The sequence below is a fragment of the Uloborus diversus genome, chromosome 5, assembly GCF_026930045.1.
Source record: "Uloborus diversus isolate 005 chromosome 5, Udiv.v.3.1, whole genome shotgun sequence".
Taxonomy (NCBI): domain Eukaryota; kingdom Metazoa; phylum Arthropoda; class Arachnida; order Araneae; family Uloboridae; genus Uloborus; species Uloborus diversus.
In genome coordinates, this window is record NC_072735.1 from 127,257,439 (window position 1) to 127,277,480 (window position 20,042).

Below are 20,042 nucleotides of genomic sequence, written 5' to 3' on the forward strand. Positions count from 1 at the left end.
TTTTCACTAAATTAATTGCTTTTTTGCTTAGCGAATTACAAATAATAATAGTACTTCTTTTTAAAAATAATTTTTTTTCCTGAGCTTTTTTTTTTCCTGAGCTTTTTTTTTTACCTTTAGCTTTTTATAGAAAAGTCCCCTGAACATGCAAACTTTATAAACAAAATTATATGTAAAAATTAAATAATATTAAGAGTACTTATATGTTAAAGTAATGATAATAATTGTTTATGATAACATTTTTGTAAGCATGTTTGGATTCATTTCTTTTTCTTTAAAATCTCAAACATTTATTCTATGCCTATTTTTCAGGGTCATGGCTTCTGAAGTATATATTGCTACTCATGGAACTTGAATCAAATCATAAGTTTTTATCCACTGCATTCCAACATCTTTCATCATCAAGTAGATTTATAATGGCTGAATATTGTGGAAACCTTGAAAAATCTTTCATGGATTTATTTTTCAATGGGCCCGTGACACACACCAACAAAAACAAATTAAGGTTTATTCAATTTTTAGTAATTATACATAGAAGAATTATAAGTGATTTTTAAAAAAAAATCAAAAGTTTCCAATGCTTCATGTTTTTTTAATATTGTGCAAAATGAGTTTTTATGTTGATTTTTTTTTCTAAAAATGTTGCATTCTGCATTGTTATTTAATTTTTAAAGGAAATAATTTATTGGATTCGTATTGACAAATGGATGTAAATTTTATAATGTATTTCCTTGCTTTTTTATTATTCTTTTAATTTTTAATTCTATAGTCTTTTATCATTTATGTATTTATTTTTTATTATTTTTGTTTATTTATTGATCCCTACCTTTTATTGAACACTATCATGTTTGTTCTTTCTGTAGCCTAAAAGTGTCATACTGCCCTGCCTTATCCTAAAGTTGTTTAGAAATGCTGGTTGTCTTTGCAATATAATTGCAGTGAAGACTGCAAATTATTTGCATCTAAAAATTGATAGTGTTTTTTTTATATAGTGCATTATTTACATTGGATACATATTGATGGCAAACAAATGTTAAAATCAAGGATTTCATTATTTCAGAATTGTAGTTTTAGCATTATTTTGTACCATCCACAACCTGGCAGCATTGTGAGGGATACGCAGATCCTAATCACAACATTAAGACACTGCCAGGTTAGGTTTGCCTCAACTATAGGTTAATTAAGGAATCAATATCTAGATTATTTTGAGCTATTTTAACCTGCTATTGCAGTCAAGGAAACAATTTGGTCTTAATTTGATACTAATTCTCTGCTTAATTTTTAAATAGTTGTCTGTTGCTGTCAAGTTTTCTTTTTTTTATGTTATGCTCATACATGTTTTATCACTGCAGGTGCTGTATGGCCTGATATGCCCTTTAAAAGGTGTGGACAATGCTTCTGCAGTCTTCTCATTGGTTGATAGACAAAATCATCAACCTATGTAACAACTCTAACATTGTCAATTCAATTGTCAGCAACTGGCATTTAAATCTGTCACCACGGCGCCAACCACAGCAAAAGCTAGCTCCTCCAATAGTGAGGGAGATTATCAACTTGTACAACATGAGGTTTTGTACTCAACAACCAACCAATATGAAGTTCTGGAATTTCTTGGCAGGGGCACCTTTGGTCAGGTATATAGCTTATTATTCTTCATTAAATGTTTTAACTATTACAGTGAAACCTGTGCATAACAATACTATCTATAACAATAAAGCTCTCTATAACGATATTTTCCTTGGTCCCAGCAAAATGTCAGCATTAATAATCAATCTGTCTATAACAACAACCTGTCGATAACAATATTTTTTTAGGTCCCAACAGGATCGTTGTACACAGGTTTTACTGTATAAGTTTTTATAATTCCATCTTATTAGACTTCTGATGTAAAATGCAAGCAAATATGTATTTATTTTTTTAAATTTATTAATGTTTCTATTTATGAATGATACAGGGATCTCTCGCTTATACGCAACCTCTGTTATACGCGTTTCTCACTTATGCGCGTTTTTCTCACGGGCCCGGCCACCGATATAGGAAAACAATGTTAACTATTGTTCATTTATACGCGAAACCTAAAATGCACCTTTCACTTATGCGCAATAAAAAAAATTTCAAGTTTTAGTTAAATCGCCTATTCACGCTTTGCTTATGGGAAGATTTGTACCCTTCTTGATGTCTCTTGGATATGCTTTCACACACCTTTATTCCAATGTTCAAAATGTTTCCAAGAACGCGTTTTTTTCACGCAAGTGTGCGATTGGGGGTGCAGTTAGTCTTGTGATTGATATCGAGAGGGGAGAACGGGTTACATGCGAAAAAGTTGACCTTCCTAAAAGTTGTGGTGAAGCGGAAAGCATTGACATAGCCTATCGAAGATCTTTTGTATCCTCACAGACTATGACACTGATCACGGGACAGTTTTTAGGTTTTGTGGAATTTGTTTACATACTGTACAGTGTATAAAAAATGACAAAGCGTGCAACTTCAAGTTTTACATTTTTATTAAATTACAATGCGTAAATGGAAACTATGTGCGTATTTATTCATTAGTATCAGTAGTGTACTATTAGTATTACTATAACTGTTGATAACTTACTGTATTTAAGCTTATTTTTGGGGGTTTTCACTTATGCGCGAAGCTCACTTGTGCGCAAAAATTTCGTTGTCCCCTTTGGTCGCGTATAAGTGAGAGGTCACTGTATTAGGATAGTTGTAACTCCACTTTCAGTTTCTAATTTGATAAATTTACTATAGGAGCAATTGCAGAACAAGTTCAACTAACATTCGCATATTCCTACATAAAGCAGAATTTCTGCCCTTTAAACTCTTCTTGAGGTAACTATGACATAATGTAGCAGATGTATAGCTTCGCTTTCTTTGAAGAAAATTAAAATTGATGCTTAATAATGCTGTGAGTGTTTTTGATATTCACTGGATCTTCTCAAAAAGATTTTCTTTGCCTGAAAATTCAGCTCTTTTGGTGATCTTCAATGAGTTAGCTTTTAATTTGTCTGCAATAAAAGTTCTTAGTTTAGCATTTTTTCAACTCTCAATTCTACGCACTTTTTAAATGTTCATTTAGTTTCCAGCAGTGAATGCTGCAGAATGAAGCAGTTTTTAATTACTGTGAGCAATGTGTTGATTACAATAAAAGCGCAATCAGTTTAAAGAAATTAAATGTGAAAAATCAAAACATTTTTCATAATAGGTTGAAGATTTTAAGCTGGAGAAATAATAACTTCATTAAAATTGGTTTATTGATTTTAAATTTGTAATATTGAAGAAAAATCATTAAAATTATTGAATGTCATTTTCCTCATTTAAATTGGAGAGGTTTAATAATTGTGGATAATTTAAATTGCTTTGGTTTTAAATTTTGTATTTTTATTTGTATTTTAAGGTGGTTAAGTGCTGGAAGAAAGGGACCAATGAGATTGTGGCTATTAAAATCTTAAAGAATCACCCTTCATATGCACGGCAAGGTCAAATTGAAGTCAGCATTCTTCACAGGTTAAGTCAAGAAAATGCTGACGAGGTATACTTTTGTTGTCTTTACGTCCTAATATGTAAAGATATTTTTTGCTTTACTACTGAAATGTGGATGAAGTTTTTTATGTACTTATTACAGATACATAATGAAGCTACATTCACATTTCTACTCATGTGTTATAGCTTTGTAGCCATCAAAATGTCTTAGGCTCGTATTTATCTACTGTTGTCAGTGGCATAGTTAGAAATTCCTCAAAGGGGGTGTCCTGCCTAAAATCAACCAACTCTGATACTTGGAAACGTAACTTGAGCTTCAAGGGAGGAGTCCGGGCCCAGAGACCACCCCCCTTTTCTACGCTACTGACTGTAATCACTTGAATGAAACAAAATAGTATTTTCTTTTAAATTGACGGCTAAAGCAATGCACTGTTCTCAATTTGATAATTGCATAAACTTTACAATTTTAAAGATGTGGCATAACACTTTCATGTTTTCTTTTTTCAATATTACCTAAAAAATAAGCTACCTGCAGCAACTTTGAACTTGCAGATGCAGTGAGAGCTCGAGATGTTGTGAAAATTGAGTTCACAGTACAGGGATACTTCATATGGTAGCATAATGTTACATCATCTTTTATGAGCCCCATCTTAATTTACGAACCTAGTTCTGTGAAGAATTAGTGTGGGTAATATTAAGGATCATGAGCTACTTTTCACTTTAAAAATTAAAAATATTAACTTGGCTGTTCCACCCTATAGTTAAGCCTCCTCGATGGTCATTTGAATTAATCTAATGCTAAAGAAATGAATTTGCAATGAAAATTGCACGCCCATTTTCAATATATACCTTACCAAGTTTAAAGGGATACTTGGTTTCATAAAAGAATAATGAAGGAACCAAAATAGTATTTTATTGTGTTATTATTACACAGTAGATTGAACAGCTAATGTTTACCAGTACTACTTTGTCTAACTGATTTTGTAATTAAAAATGCTTGCGTCTTTTTAAGGTATGCATCAGATTTTTTTCAATGACCTAAAAGTGTCTTAGTTTTTGACTGATATATATATATATATATATATATATATATATATATATATATGTGTGTGTGTGCATAACAGTATTTAGTTTAATTCATAATGTTGAAGAACCATAGTTAACCTTTCTAACTATCTATTCACTTAATTTTTCATTGCAGTTCAACTTTGTACGTGTATATGAGTGTTTCAACCACAAAAACCATACCTGCCTTGTATTTGAAATGCTGGAACAAAATCTGTATGAATTTCTTAAGCAAAACAAGTTTAGCCCACTACCATTGAAATATATCCGTCCCATTTTGCATCAAGTTTTAACAGCTCTTCTTAAGTTGAAAGTAAGTACGATGGCTGATGTATCTGACGATTTTTCAAAGATGGTATTAATTGTTATGAGCCACGAGTGTTTGTTGCCTTTTAAAAGTAATTCATAAAATTCAATGAATATTTTTATGCCTGTTACTAGTTGCTTAAATCCTACTGTATTACCCCACAGTATTGGTCATGCCACAAAATTCAGGGGTCACCAAATTTTCAATAACACTTGCCTGGTCCTTTCCAACATGCTGAGAAAATCGAGTTTAGGCAAAAAAATAATTAATACTCAGGGGTGATTGTGGTACGGTATTTTACCGAATTTCCGGTATTTTCGGACGTATTTCCGGTATTTTCATGTCTGAAAATATCGGAATTATGATTTTTTTTCGTTATGCTCCCTACCTCCGCAATTTATTTTAAATTATATAATACTCATCAAATATACCTGCAAGAGCCTTAAGATGGACAACTATCCCTTAAGATGGACAAATGTCAAGATAATTTGTATAACACCAGCTCAAAAGTAACTTTGTAATCCATTAAAAATTTAATTAAATGTGCACGCAATATTTTGACTCGGAACTATTTAAAACTATGGCAAAGGTGCACTTAAGTAAAAGGGGCCAAAGATTACTCCCCCCCGTTGAAACTTTCAGTTATTTTTTGATGAACTCACAATCACCCCTGAATACTATAAAAAATGTATGTTCAGCTTAAAAATGAATATAAATTCTATACATATCTTTTTAGTATTTAATAAGCAGTTTAATTTCATAAAAATATTTACTAACAATGTCATTTGTTATTTTAACAAGAAAAATATTGTTCAATAACGAATAATTTTATAAAAATTAAATTAAAACTAAGGAAGCAAACATTTAAGCTGTAACTTACCGCCCCTAAACCAGTGCTAAAGAATTTACCATAGCTTATTCAATAAATAAAAATTAAACTTATGTCTCTAAAAAGAACCGAAAATAATTTATTTAAAAAAAATATATAAAAAAATCGCAGTAAGGACGATTGCTTCTGAATTGATTACTTTATTGGCATACAAATCCATTAATAATGACCTACCATAAATAACAAGCACGTATTATACGCAATACACTTTTTTTTTTGAAAGAAGGTTCATTTCGGATCTATTTATTTTTTTCCTTACAGTGGTTTGCTTTCTGACAGGAACTGAATCGGGAAATTTACTTTTGATTCGTTGCAAAATAAACCTCAAATTATCTGGCATGCTGGAAAATTTGAATTTCGCGGCATGCTGGTCAACCTCGCTTTTTTCCGGCATGCCGGATAATGCGGGGTAATACGGTATTTAATATGTATTCTATTTGTTTCCTTGCAAAAATGTTAGTAAATTGTTCAGGTTTTGAAGATTTTAATTTTTGATAACCTAACATTTTAACTTTTACACATTAGAGCTCTTTCACTCATTCATTTCACTTCAACATTCTTTTCTCAAGTATTTGCGCTATAATAAATATTTCTTGAAAATAAGTAAACTTTAATGACCCTTCAAAAAGGACAACAACCTGCAAAGGGTGTGAAAAACAACTTGTCATAGTTTAAAAAGAGGGAAAAACCCACTAAGAGACATGACCCACCTCATAGGCCAGTTTTGTAGCCGTGAGATGTTAGTGGTAGCCTTGACAGATGCTGCTATATTTTGTGATTTGGAAAGACTTTCAAATTAAAATCTCCATTTTGTTCAGAATCTTTCACTCATCAAAAACTTTTTTCTTAATTTTCACTCTTTTGCATATAGGTTTCTTTGTCATATAGGTCAGATAGACAGCTTATTTCATTCAATTCCTCCATATGTATTCCTCCTATGAATAATTCCTCCATAACCGAAACTTTGATCATTGTTTTATGAATGGCATTTATTAACCCAGGTTCGTTCGTCTTCATCAGTTCTGAAAGAATATACTCAGGACCATTCCATCTTTAACCTTTATTTTCTTTTATTCCTTATTTTGAATAAATTTCATAAATTTTTTTACATTTTTGAAATTAAAATGCTAAAAGAAGAAATATAAATATGACTTCGCTCTAAAAGCACGGCCAAGATTAAGGCATGGGCACAAAGTACACTGACCTAGGGCACCAAATTGAACTAAAATTTTAAAAAATTATATTACAGTCTAGCAAAATGTGTAAATATTTAGTCTAGAAAGAAAATTCTTCTTAAATTTTAATCTCTTTCACAAATCCCAAAACCACTCCAGTCTTAACACTTTTATTACATTTAAAAATTACATAATGGATTTTTTTGACATTCAGGTCTTGCTGTAATTTACGGTTGCAGTAATATGCTAGTATAAAATATTTTTTTACTTTGATATTCTGTGCAGAAGGGGGGGGGGCACCAAATAAAGGTTGTTCCCAGTGCCTCAAAAGCCGCAATTGGGTTCTATTTAAAAGAGTTATCAAATCGCAAATATTGATAAGTCTATTGGGATGTTTTCATTAGCACTGTTTAGACCTGTCACCTTGTCATATATGTAACATGGTTTGAGCTCGTTTTCTCATTCATTTAATTTATAATTTTTCAGCAACTTGGTCTCATTCATGCTGACCTGAAACCTGAAAATATCATGCTAGTTGAACCTGGACGTAACCCATTTCGTGTCAAAGTCATAGATTTTGGATCTGCAAGTCATGTTTCTAAAGCTGTTTGCTCTACTTATCTACAGTCCAGATATTACAGGTAAAAGCAACATCAGGTCATTAAAGTGTACACAAAATGATGTTTCCAAAATGCATAGTTTGAAATTTTCATCATTGTAAATTATTGTATAATTATTTTCTGAAATTTCAATTTGCATCATTGTCAAAGCCCCAACATTAATGATTTTCTTGTGTGTGTTATTGTTTATTTTACTATTCCTTCAAAATATCATGAAGGAGCAGTGTTAAAATTATTGTTATATATTTTTTAACCACTTGATTTTTTTTTTTTTTTGTGATTTTTATTTTTTTTATTTGTAATCAGTAGAACATATTTAAGCCTTCTTTTTTAACAAGCATGTGTAAGAGTAAGGTTTAGTTATAATCAAAAAATTATTTTTGTTGCATTAATGTGTCATTTTTAATCTTGTTTTACTCATTTTCTAGTGCATTTGTATGTAATTTATAATATCTTCTATTCAAAGTATCCTAACAGATTTTTTTCCCCTACCATATAAGCTTATATAATGTAGTTTGTCTTGAGTAAGATTTTTATTTTTCTCAACATTGACAACAAAAATACTAATAGGTGAAAATAAGTAATTTTTTGCAGTACCTCCAATGTTGCTGTACATGAGCTCCATTTGTAGCACAAAATGTCAAATCTCTACTTAATTTCCCTTGAAATGGTTTTTAACCTTTATGGTATAACAGTGAGGATTGTTGATTATATCCTTTCCTTTAAAACAGATGTATCTGAAACAATTGTTTACTAAACCATGTCTTGAACCTAATGTTACGAAAAGAAATTCAGTGAAATTATACCTCCTAATTGTGGAATCAAGATTTTGATCCTCCACAACTGTTCCTTGTCTGACTCTTGACTTTTTGTGTGATTATCAATGTTTTTCTTTGAGGAGGGAAGGCAATTACTTTCTCAACACAATTGGCAGTGCCATATACCTCAAACAATTGGTACCAGAAAAGAAGTTAGATTTATTCATTCTTTTGTGACAATCTTGCATTTCATTTCACCTGTTTGTACTATGGTTATTAATATTTTTAATAATAAAGATCTTTCTTGGACAATCTGTGCATTTAAGACTGATCATCATTTATCTGAATTCAAATACAGTAAAACCTGTAAAGTTGACCACCTGTCTATGTTGACCGCTTTTGTCATGAACGGAATTAGTCCTATCTTATATAATGAAGGAAAACCTCTGTAACTTGACCACCTCTCTATCTTGACCACCTGTCTATCTTGACCACTAATGAACACCAAGTTTGGATTGGAGTATTGTAAAAAACCACTTGGTTTATTTTTTAAAATTTTATTTAGCAAATTATTTTATTATTATTATTATTATTTTTTAAGCTTTCCAAGAATATTTCTGATGCCAGACCAGCATTTTACCAACTAAATGAAACAGCAGCATAACTAAACCTCCTTTTGAGTTTAACCACATGGGAAAACTACTAAGAACCCTTTTATTCTCCAAACTTGTTTTTCTTCTGTTGTTAAGGAAAAAATTTGTAATTTTTGATTCGCTATAAATTTTTAGGAACTATTAATATAAAATGAGTAACTTTTCATAAACAATAAGGCTTTTTTTTTTTTTTTTTGATCAATTTACTGAAATTTTAAATTTGCACGACACATTGTATGTCATTCTGGGAAAATAATCTCTAAAAATATTTGAATAACATCTTAAATTATTGTTTCAAAGTAATGCTAAACAGTGAAAGTGAGTTAAACAGAAAGAGTAGGTGTCAATTTGCAAGAATTACAAAAGGTGTCATGATGCAAGAATTACAAAAAAAAAAAAACATTACCCCCTTTATAAATTGACCACCTGTCTGAGTTGACCACCAAAGTACTGCACCACAAGTGGTCAACTTACACAGGTTTCACTGTACTGTTTTTTATTTTGATAAATTGTGTTTTGTTTTTTAAAGGGCTCCAGAGATTATTTTAGGTTTGCCTTTTTGTGAAGCAATTGATATGTGGTCTTTGGGTTGTGTCATTGCCGAATTATTTTTGGGTTGGCCCCTTTATCCTGGGTCATCTGAATATGACCAGGTAAATTTACAAATATTTCATTTTTTATGAATATTCAATTTTGATAAGAAAACATTGCCCACTCTGAATTTTGTGGGGTTTTCTTTCTTTCATTTTAATAGTATTGTAATCAAGTTTCCAACTAAAATTGCTCTGTGTTATTTATTCAGATTCGTTATATCAGCCAAACGCAAGGTTTACCAGCAGAACATATGTTGAATGCAGCTACAAAAACAACTCGTTTCTTCTTTAGAGAAACTGACAGTAGCTATCCTTTCTGGAGACTAAAGGTAAAGTTACAAACGCCTTTTTTTATAATGAAAGTATTTCTAGATTGCATCTATTAACCATAAATGTCTCTGTGCATGAAATTAATTTATTGTTCTGAACTATTTAAACTTTTAAATTCATTTTGCTCATATTGTACTTCAGACACCTGAAGAACATGAAGCAGAAACTAACATCAAATCAAAAGAAGCGAGAAAATATATATTTAACTGTTTGGATGATATGGCCCAGGTACGTAAAGAATCTTTAAGATCTTGTTTGGCTAATTTAATAAACTCAATTTATTGTATTCAACTATGTTTATACTTTTTATGTAATACTTCACATTTTAAAAAAATCCCAAATAAAAAAAAAGGGTTTTGCAGAATTTCTCTGCTCTCGTAAAAAAAATGATTAAAAGCTTTTATTGATATTTTTTCCTCAATCTTGGCTGTACAGCATCCCCTATCATTGCTACTAGTACTACCTTTTTCCCCAAACCAGAGGAGAGCTTCTTGTGCTATTTGTATTGATTACCTCTTTTTTTTTTAATTTTGCTACTTTGATTTCTTTTTTTCTCACTGCCTCGTATGTCTAGTTAATGTTTTGTATTATCTTATTTTATTTGAGTGGAGTTTATCTTATTTTTTTGTGGTTGATATCAATTTGATAAATATTAAGTTTTCTTGTCTTCAATAAAAAAGAACTTATAATTTACTGATCATTACTTACTATTCATTATTTACTAACATATTTAATGTTTTATGTTAATCTTGTTAGGTAAATGTGCCAAATGATATAGAAGGAGGGGAACTTTTAGCAGAAAAAGCAGATCGGAGGGAATTCATAGATTTGTTGAAACGCATGTTAACTTTAGATCAAGATCGTCGAATAACACCTGGAGAGGCTCTTAATCATACATTTGTAACTCTGGCTCATCTTGTTGACTACTCTCATTGTAGCAAGTAAGTTTATAAAATTCTCAAAATATTGTTAACTTTACTTTACCTTTTTGTTTTCAGTGTTTTATAGTTTGCTCAATACATTTGTGCAGGCATAGGATTTTTATGCATATTTTTGCACTTAATTCATGAAACTTAAACTTAGGCTTTTAATTTTTATATATTCCAATATAATAAACCATTATGTGTCATGATATGAAGCATCAACTTTCTAAAATGCTTACTTGTATTTATAAAATAATGATTTGTACTATTATGTGTATTAAAAAAGGGTGTAACCATCCGGTCAGGCCCTTATTTAGTTCAACTTACTTATTGATGCCAAATTAGTAAATTTTTATTACATGTATTGGTGTTACTTGTTCCTTACACACAGTCATGTAGCTCCTAGATCATGTACAGTGAAATCCCGTTATAACAAACTCCAAGGAACAGCAAACTTTGTTGTAAGGGGAATTTTGTTGTAATGGAACTTAAGTAATGTAATGGAAATTAAATCATGACTGAACATTTATTTTGTTAAAAGAGATACTTCATTGGATTGGTATTTGTTGTAACGGAATTTCACTGTACTTGTTTGGAAAGTTTTTCATCACAGTGTTTTAAATTAAAATGTCAGAACAGTATGTCAAAATAGTGTCGTGAGGCATTTGGCAAGCATTTGATTTTGTGTGATTACAATTCACACTGGATTATTTAAAAGGCTAGCTATATTTTGGTATTTAGCAATTGCTATGTTCTTAGATGATAATCATTTTGATATACCATTTTGAATTCAAGGCAACTGTTCTAATATAGAAATTAATTATTTTCACATACCATTGCCAATTTTTGTATATTACAAGTCCTATTTTCAGTAAGTATATAATATATATATATTGGAGAACATTTAAATTAAAACATACCTTACTCATAAGCAAAATCAAATGTTTATTCTCTGTTTGGTTTTATATTCAAAAAAGATATTTGTATTTGTATGAAAATAGAAGTTAAAATGTGCTTGAGAGGTAATTTTCTGTTAGTTGAGAGAGAAAAAAAAATGAGTTATAATTTTTGTTGTAGTGTGAAATCTTCTAATCAAATGATGGAGGTATGCAGAAAAAATCGACATTCATTTGACAACAATGGAAATCAAGTTTCAATTGTGAGCAATTTATCATCAACTTCTAATGTTGCATTGGCATTTAACAACCAACTGAATAATTTGCAAAACCAGGTAAGCCTTTTCATAAGTAATAAAAGCCTTTTAATTACTTTTAAAAGTTTTAATTTTAAAACATTTTAGATTTTTCTCTGAAAAGAAAAAGGATGCATTTTTTTTAATATTCCTTGTCATAAATGATGGTTTTAATTTGACTATCTGATCACAACCAAAATTTTAAGTTATAATATTTCAATTAGAAACAAATTTATCCTTTTTGCCCTTCAAAAGAGGATTGAAAATACAGAGTTTCTCCCCCTCCCTGTAACAAAAAAAGCATATTTCATTTTCAGGGGAGGGGGAAGGGGAAGGCTGTCTGTGGTTCAAAAAATTCATTTTCAGTATTGGATCTATTGATTGATTCAAGCTGGATCTGTTGTTTCCAAATATCTAAGAGCGATAAATTTGTTTGTGATATTTTCTTCCATTTTGAAGGCTAAAAAACTACCAAACTTATATTTTCCATAAAAATAATCAGAAGTATTTTCTTAATTGTATTTTTAAGTTTTTCAAATGATTTTAAAAAGTAAAAAGTATGAACTTAAAATTTTTTAAAGCAAAAAGTAGTATTAAGAATATTGACATAAGGGGCATTCCATGGTATTTTTGACATTTATGTAGAGTCCGTAACATGACCTTTTTTGCCATAACTTTTTTATTTACTGTTTGATTAGCATATTATTTTATTTTGATCTTTTGATACCAACACACCAGCTCAAATTAAAATAATTTGCAAATCAAACGGTAAATTAAAAAGTTATGGCAAAAAAAGGTCATGTTACGGACTCTACATAATGTCAAAAATGCTGTGGAATGCCCCATAAACGAGATTTGTATGCTTTCTGAAAATCTTATAACTATTCAGGCAAACTATTTAAAACACAGATGAAATTTAAATTAGTTAAATTGGAATGCTATATAATTATCCTCTCTTTCCTGAAAGAATGTATTTGATGAAATTAAAAAAAACAACGCAGAAGAAAGGTGTATATTATTTACTGAAGCAAATATTTTGGTGCTAAGCTCCTGTTATTGTTTTTAATCTTAAAATTTCGCATATTTCTAGAATTGTTTTGTTATATTAGAAAATAATTTGCTGTTCTTCATCTGGAGCCTTTAATCTCACTGTACTCAGCCCAATTCACTTCAAGTGTACAGCAGTGCTAGAAATAAGTGATTGCATTTTGAGACCAAAACTTTTCATTTGACTCCTAGATGTAGAAACCTAGGCGCCAAATGCGGCACCTAAATTTTTGGATTACATCAAAGCTTTTTTTTCGTGACTAATCACCGTTGAGACCCTCAATTGACGTAAGAAAGAAATTTGTAAAAGTAATTTTAAAATACAATTGATTTTGTGTACTAAAATCTTTTTCTTCTGTATATATTCTAAATTTTTTTATAATTTGCTACCGGTAAAGTGTAGCATTTCTTTTTCATGAAAGTTTTTTTTTTCTTTGTGTTCTGAGATGTATTTATTTGATTCAATAAAAATGGCTCCTGGATAATCCTTTTTGACACCTAGAAACTTATCCTATGTGTCATGAAGACCAGAGCCGTGTCCAAGGGGAGGGTTTTAGGGAGTTAAACCCCTCCCATTGGAGAAAAAGTAAAAAAATAAATGAAGAATTGTGCATATTTGACTTAAAATTAGCTTTAATGTTCAAATTTGTGTACAGAACTTTTTTTAAAAAGCATTCTCTTTGAAGTTGCCTGGTAACTTACGACACTGTGTTCTCTTAATCAACTAAAATCATATTTTGGAAAAACAGAGATGGAGGAACAGTTGAATGGGCTGTCAATACTTTGTTTAATACTGCTTCTCATAAGGGGTTTTGATCTGGGGCGTTTCACAAAAAGCGATAACTGTTGGCACTCTGTAGATGCATAGTAATTGCGTTTGTTAATGTAATTTACATCTTCATCAAAACTCTTCCTATTTAGTTTGCTAAGCATTATCTTACAATATTAAAACCTGAAAACATATATATATATAAATGAATGTTTGTATGTCATCCATGAACTCAAAAACTACCAGGCAGATTTGGGTGAAACTTTCACCGTTTGTTATTTTTGGTACTGAGAATGTTTATAGACCAGTTCGAAAAAATCCGATCGATAGTTCCTTTTTTATTCCAATTTAAGTCACAATCCATTGGATAAATACGAATAAAATTATCGGCTGCAGAAATTAATTCGCGTGAAAGATCTCAGTGTAAGAAGTTAGCTGTTGCCATTTTTCTTGAGTTTGAACAAATAAATTCTTTCTTTATTGTTTTATGGCTTTTCATGCAACGGGGGGATTTAAAACTCTTTCTGTTTGATATTTTTAGCAATTGATTGATCTTGCAAACTGCGTGAGTACAAAATTTGAGTATAGTCACGGCTTCACTTGATACCTGGACCGATTATTATGAAAATTGCTATGTATATATATGGGGCATTCCACGGTATTTTTGACATTTATGTAGAGTCCGTAACATGACCTTTTCTGCCATAACTTTTTAATTTACTGTTTGATTAGCATATTATTTTATTTTGATCTTTTCCTACCAATACACCAGCTCAAAATAAAATAATTTGCAAATCAAATGGTAAATTAAAAAGTTATGGCAAGAAAAGGTCACGTTACGAACTCTACATAATGTCAAAAATACCTTGGAATGCCCCATATATATATATATATATATATATATATATATATATATATATATATATATATATATATATATATATATTTCCACGGAGAAGGTGCATAATATGCTCATTGAAGACCCTCGCCACCAGGTGGCACTGCAGAGTAGCAACTTCTGCTCTGTTCAACCGATTGTCATGAAAATCAGTATAATGATGTATTTTTTTGTTGGCATAGCAATGCGCGTTGGGTACAGCTAGTATGTTATAAAAGAGTTTGTGAAATTTTCTCACTACTTGTTGCAATATATTGCACTGTAAACAGATAATAGGTTTGAATCTAAATAAGCAGTAAAATGGATAAATACTGAGGTTTTCTTGCCCAACCAGAAATTTCCCTATGGGAGGTGGAGTTCATAACTATCCTTACATGTACAATACAATCTCATTTATCCGGACTAGATAAGACTAAAGGCAATCCTAATAAATGAAAATCCTAATAATAATCAATAATATTCTTAAATATGCAGACTTATCTTTTATTGCACCAAAAAACAATGCTTTCTTACAAAACTATATCATACCATTTTTTCTCAATTACTTCAGTTATAATTCAGCTTCAATAGTATTGGCCTGACATCCAAAGTATATCATATTGTTTGCTAAATTAGTACTATACTTTATTGTACGTCCTTTGCAGGAGTAGTATGCTTAATTAAAATGAAACCGAGTATTTGGCGCATTTAAACTTCTGTTCTTGAAATCATAATTTTAAATGATTATTTACGTAAATATATTTTTTCTACCAATTTGATCCGAAAAAACGGGCGCTGGCTAAACGAGGTTCTGCTGTATGTAAAATACATTAATAGAATAGGTAGTATATTACTTAAAACCTAATCTTCTGTGAATTTGAACCATCCCCCCTCCCCTCCAAACTGCTAAGCCCCTCATTGTGACCTTAAACAGTGAAGAATTATTTGCACACTGAAGTGTGTTTTCCTGACAGTGCAACTAAGAATGAAAATAATTGAAGCCAAAAGCAGGCCCGTCATTTGGGAGATCAGGGGGGGGGGTCAATTGCTACCCCTCTCCCTGGATTTTACAAACACAGGGATGTGCCGTCCTAAACTCGCTTTTAGAGCAATCTTGGGAGCAGGAAAATGGTGAGTTTGGAGAAGTAAAACAGTGAATTTGTTGCAGTCTGGAGCAGTAAAATTGTAAATTTGGAGCAGCTTGCAGCAGCGAAAAGTTAAATTTTGCATCAATTTGTAGCAACTATGTATATTTCGCGCACAGAAACGTGTGACATGATAAAATGATAAAAAAGGAGATTAAGGATGCAAAAAACCATAACTCCAACACTCCAACTACTAATTGAAGCTCTCTTAATTACATTTATTTATTTGTTTATTTTTATTTTATTTTATATTAAAGGACCCGACAGACGTTGTTCTATTCAAACTTTGTAAATTGAAAAGTTTAAAAAAAATCAATAAACTAAAAGTGTTTGAACCGTTCTGTTGAAAAAAATATCAGTGACTAAAAGTACTTCTTTTGACTGAAGGAAACAACCCCATTGTTTGCTTCTGCCACTATCAGCAAGGCATTGGCCGAAGTACTTTAGGCCTTGGTCTTTGGCGTCCACAAATTTGGCGACAATTGGGAAAATTGCTAAGTCTCCTAGTTTTTAAACTCTTCCCGCAATTTCTACATTGTGTGGGGGAACTATCATAACGTAGATCGTAAAATATGCAGAATTGGTGAAAACATTTCTCCATTCCTTAAATTCCGACGCCCCAAGTTTGTGGACCTTTAAGAAATTAAAATGAAGCAAAGCTAAAAGACGTAACCATGGCAATGCGAAACAAAACATCAGTAATTTTGTTGGAGATTAGATTTATTCGAACTTTATTTTTAACGGCTTGTAACTTTTTTTCCTTTGGAGATAGAAAGTTACTTTTTCGACCAAAGGTTGAGATATTTCTGGAGTAAAAAATGTCGCTTTTTCCGAGGGTGTCAAAAAAGAAAACTGTGGGACAATTCTTTCACTTTTTATTGATCGATTTAATGAAGAAAGTGTTGCCAAAATTTCAGTTAAGCCTAAAAAAGTTCGAGATAAAAACGCAAATTGCATTGCTCCCGTCATAATGAAGTTAGAACATTGAAACAAATTGCTTAGAATGCAGAAAATTCTACCCTTTTCAACGATATAAGATATTAATATGTGCAAGTAATTTTTCACCCCTTTAATAGCCAATAATAGGCAATTTACGTGAAATTTGGGCCTAAATTTTAATAAAAAAGAACTATTTTTCGGATTTTTTTCGAATTATAGCCTATGTTACTCAGTAAGAAAGCACCTTTCATATAGTGAAAGAATTTTTCAAATAGGTGCAGTGGTTCCGGAGATTACCTCGAACATAGAAACACACAAAATTTCGTCCTCTCTCTTTATAATATTAGTATGATTTATTTATTCATTTATTTTCTTTTTTGTCTAATATTTTTCACAAAAAACAAGCCATGTCCTGCTCTACTTTTTTCTTACACTGATTTAAATTTAGTTCACATATTTACTTTGCTTAATACATCACTGCTTTTGTTCACATTTAAGTTTTGGTGTTTGATATCTATTTTTAAATTTTGTTTGCTTTTATGTAGTTCATACATATATGTAAAAGATACAAGATATATATACATAAAACTCAAAAACATATTGAGAAAGGCTAAAAAAAAAGCACAAAAGAATAGTTAAATTTAAAAACTTTACCTCAAAAAATTACAAGTGAGTTTTAAAGAGCTTTTTATTAATCTTTTTTTTTGTACCTGTAAGTTATTTATTAACATTTGACCTTATACACATAGTCATATGTGTTACATACTGAGATACTTGATTAACAAATCTGAAGATCAAGCAAAAGAAACCATTAAAACCTTTAATTTTTAACTATTTGATATTTAATCACAAAATTAATAATGAAATTACAATGAAAAAAAATGCTTTTGAAAAATGATGTCATAAGAAAAGGAATTTTAAAATACATGTGAAAAAATAAAAATAAAAATTTTGAGGCAGGCTCAGAATATGGAAAGTAATGCTTGAGTCTCAGAAACTTTAAATGTCTGCATTTCCATCGCCAGAGCATTAGAATTCCCCGATTTTTGCTATCTTATGTGTCTCCAACCAAAATTAGAGATCAATTTTTCGTCCTAAAATCTTAAGAAACCCAAGATTAAAAATTGGTGAACAATATTAATTTTTACACATGGCATTTGCTTAGATCAATTCGGATGCAACTAGATTTGACATTTTTGAGTGGGCGTGGCAAAAAGAGGAACTTACAAGTCCTCTTCTTCTGAAAACAAAAGATAAGAATGGTTGAAAATAATGGTCAATGCAAAATTTTTCAACTCAAAGGAAATGATCACGTAATAAATTAAAACGATTGAATTTTTCAAAAGCGGATGCAATCGGATTTTGAAATACGCAAAAAATTGGGGATATATATAAAAAAAATCATAAAAACAAGCTCCAAATGCCTAAACTTGATGATAATCTGAAAAAACTGCCAAATATGCTGAAGGAACTGCAACATTAAATGCAAAATCGCACTTTTGGCACAAGTTTGTCCGATTTTGGAGCAGAAAAAGTCATTTAGCAGTCTTTTGGAGCAGTTTGTCGAATCTGGCACATCCCTGCAAACATGATGAATTTAAGCATTTTTGTACATATTTTGTTGTTTTTTCAGATAAAATGTATCGATCAAATGCTTTGCCCCTTCCCTTCAAAACAAAATATTTTGAAGTGACAAACCTGCAAAAACCCCTCCCTTTATGAAATCCTGGACACGGGCCTGATGAAGACACATAACTTTAAATTCTAACTTCTAACACTGGTGAACAAAGATTGCATTTTTTATTACCCAGTGAACTAAGGTGCTGATTCACACAGAATGAAGTGAATCAAACTAACTTGATTCGAGATTGGATCTCCAGCCCTGTTTTCCTTCAGTGTTCTTATTTTTCATTTATTTTCAGTACCAGTTACAGTCTGCAAGTTTTTACCAGCCTGCTCATCAAGTTGCTGCTGCTCCAAGAGTTAACATATCTCAAGCACAAGCACAACCTCGTGTTGCTGCTGTTACTACTAATCAATATGTTGCTGCTGCTGCCGCCGCAGCTGCAAGAGCAGATTCTTTTCAGCATGCTGCCCAGTCATTGTGTGTTTCCTCAATTTTATGTCCTTCTTATCAAGGTGAGTTTGTTATTGCAATATCAAAAAATAAAAACCAGAAGCAATGTGTAATCAATAATTTCTGGTTGTGCATTTTTGTGTCTTGATGTACAAAACTTATAGATTGGATATCTCTTGGTTCTAAAATATAATTGATGTAAATGCTTTTCAATTTTTTCATTAGTGCTCCAAGCCGCGTAATTTTTTTAACTTACAGTCCAAAATTTTATAAATGACCAAAAATGTATCATGTTATGAACCATGTGCTTAATTTTTCAGCAAATTCAATTATATTCAGATAATAATTTTACATCTGTAGTTCTGTGCTGTTTTTACATCAAAGTTTTACGCAGATTGATAGTAGAGGTTGTAAAAAATCTAATTTTGATATTTATATGTTGTTAGAGATGTGCTCTGTTTGTTATCCAAAACGTTATGACTTGATACCTTTTTGGAACCTTCTCTCAAAGTTCTGCCATTGGTTTCTCAGTTGTAATAGTGAAGTTTTAAAGAATAATTTTTCACGAATAGACTTTGGAAAATTGAACTTTGAAGAAGGTTAATTTCGAAACGTCCTTTGTTTTGTTGATTAACTGTTATTACCTATTGTTCTGTGTGTGATTGATTATGTATGTGTGCGATAGATATATTATACTTAAAACCTTATATGATGAATTATTAGTGATAAAATAAATATTTTTGAATAAAATATTTTTGAAATATTAATTAAGGCTTGGTTATTTAATTGTTTTTCAAAAGTTTTTTTTTTTTTTTTTAATTGCAGGATTAAATTCACCTGCAAAGCATGTAGTTCCTGTAGTAGCTCAAGCTGCTCAGCCTCAGGCCCTTCATATTCAGCCATCACTCTTAACACAGGTAAAAATGTTCAGTAATTTTTGTTATTTTTGAATCTTCTCTTTACTTTTTCACTTAATTGTTTCTAAGTTCTGATAATTTTTGCTTGCAACATTGAATAGAGCCCAAATATGCTCTCAACCTAGGCTTATCATTTGTCCAGGATTACCCACATGAATATATGCATCCATTCTTTTGAGTAATTAAAAGAATCTATTATTTAGTAGCCATAAAAGAAAGCAGTGTGGTGTCTGCAAAATTCGCTGTCTGCTAAAATCTACAGTCAAAGTAGCGGGAC

The 20,042-nt window shown here is 30.9% G+C and overlaps 1 protein-coding gene across 1 annotated transcript in view; it reads left to right on the plus strand.

The window, feature by feature from the left end:
• Positions 1-1,506: 1,506 nt before the first annotated feature.
• Positions 1,507-20,042, plus strand: part of LOC129221931 (homeodomain-interacting protein kinase 2-like) — a 39,972-nt gene continuing 21,436 nt past the window's right edge. Inside the window, exons 1-11 of the mRNA XM_054856314.1 lie at positions 1,507-1,634; positions 3,404-3,538; positions 4,691-4,867; positions 7,412-7,566; positions 9,486-9,609; positions 9,759-9,878; positions 10,021-10,107; positions 10,636-10,820; positions 11,880-12,033; positions 18,694-18,910; positions 19,674-19,765. Of these exons, the coding sequence (XP_054712289.1) occupies positions 4,754-4,867; positions 7,412-7,566; positions 9,486-9,609; positions 9,759-9,878; positions 10,021-10,107; positions 10,636-10,820; positions 11,880-12,033; positions 18,694-18,910; positions 19,674-19,765 (1,248 nt within the window). The 5' untranslated portion in view covers positions 1,507-1,634; positions 3,404-3,538; positions 4,691-4,753. The remainder of the gene's footprint in view (positions 1,635-3,403; positions 3,539-4,690; positions 4,868-7,411; positions 7,567-9,485; positions 9,610-9,758; positions 9,879-10,020; positions 10,108-10,635; positions 10,821-11,879; positions 12,034-18,693; positions 18,911-19,673; positions 19,766-20,042) is intronic.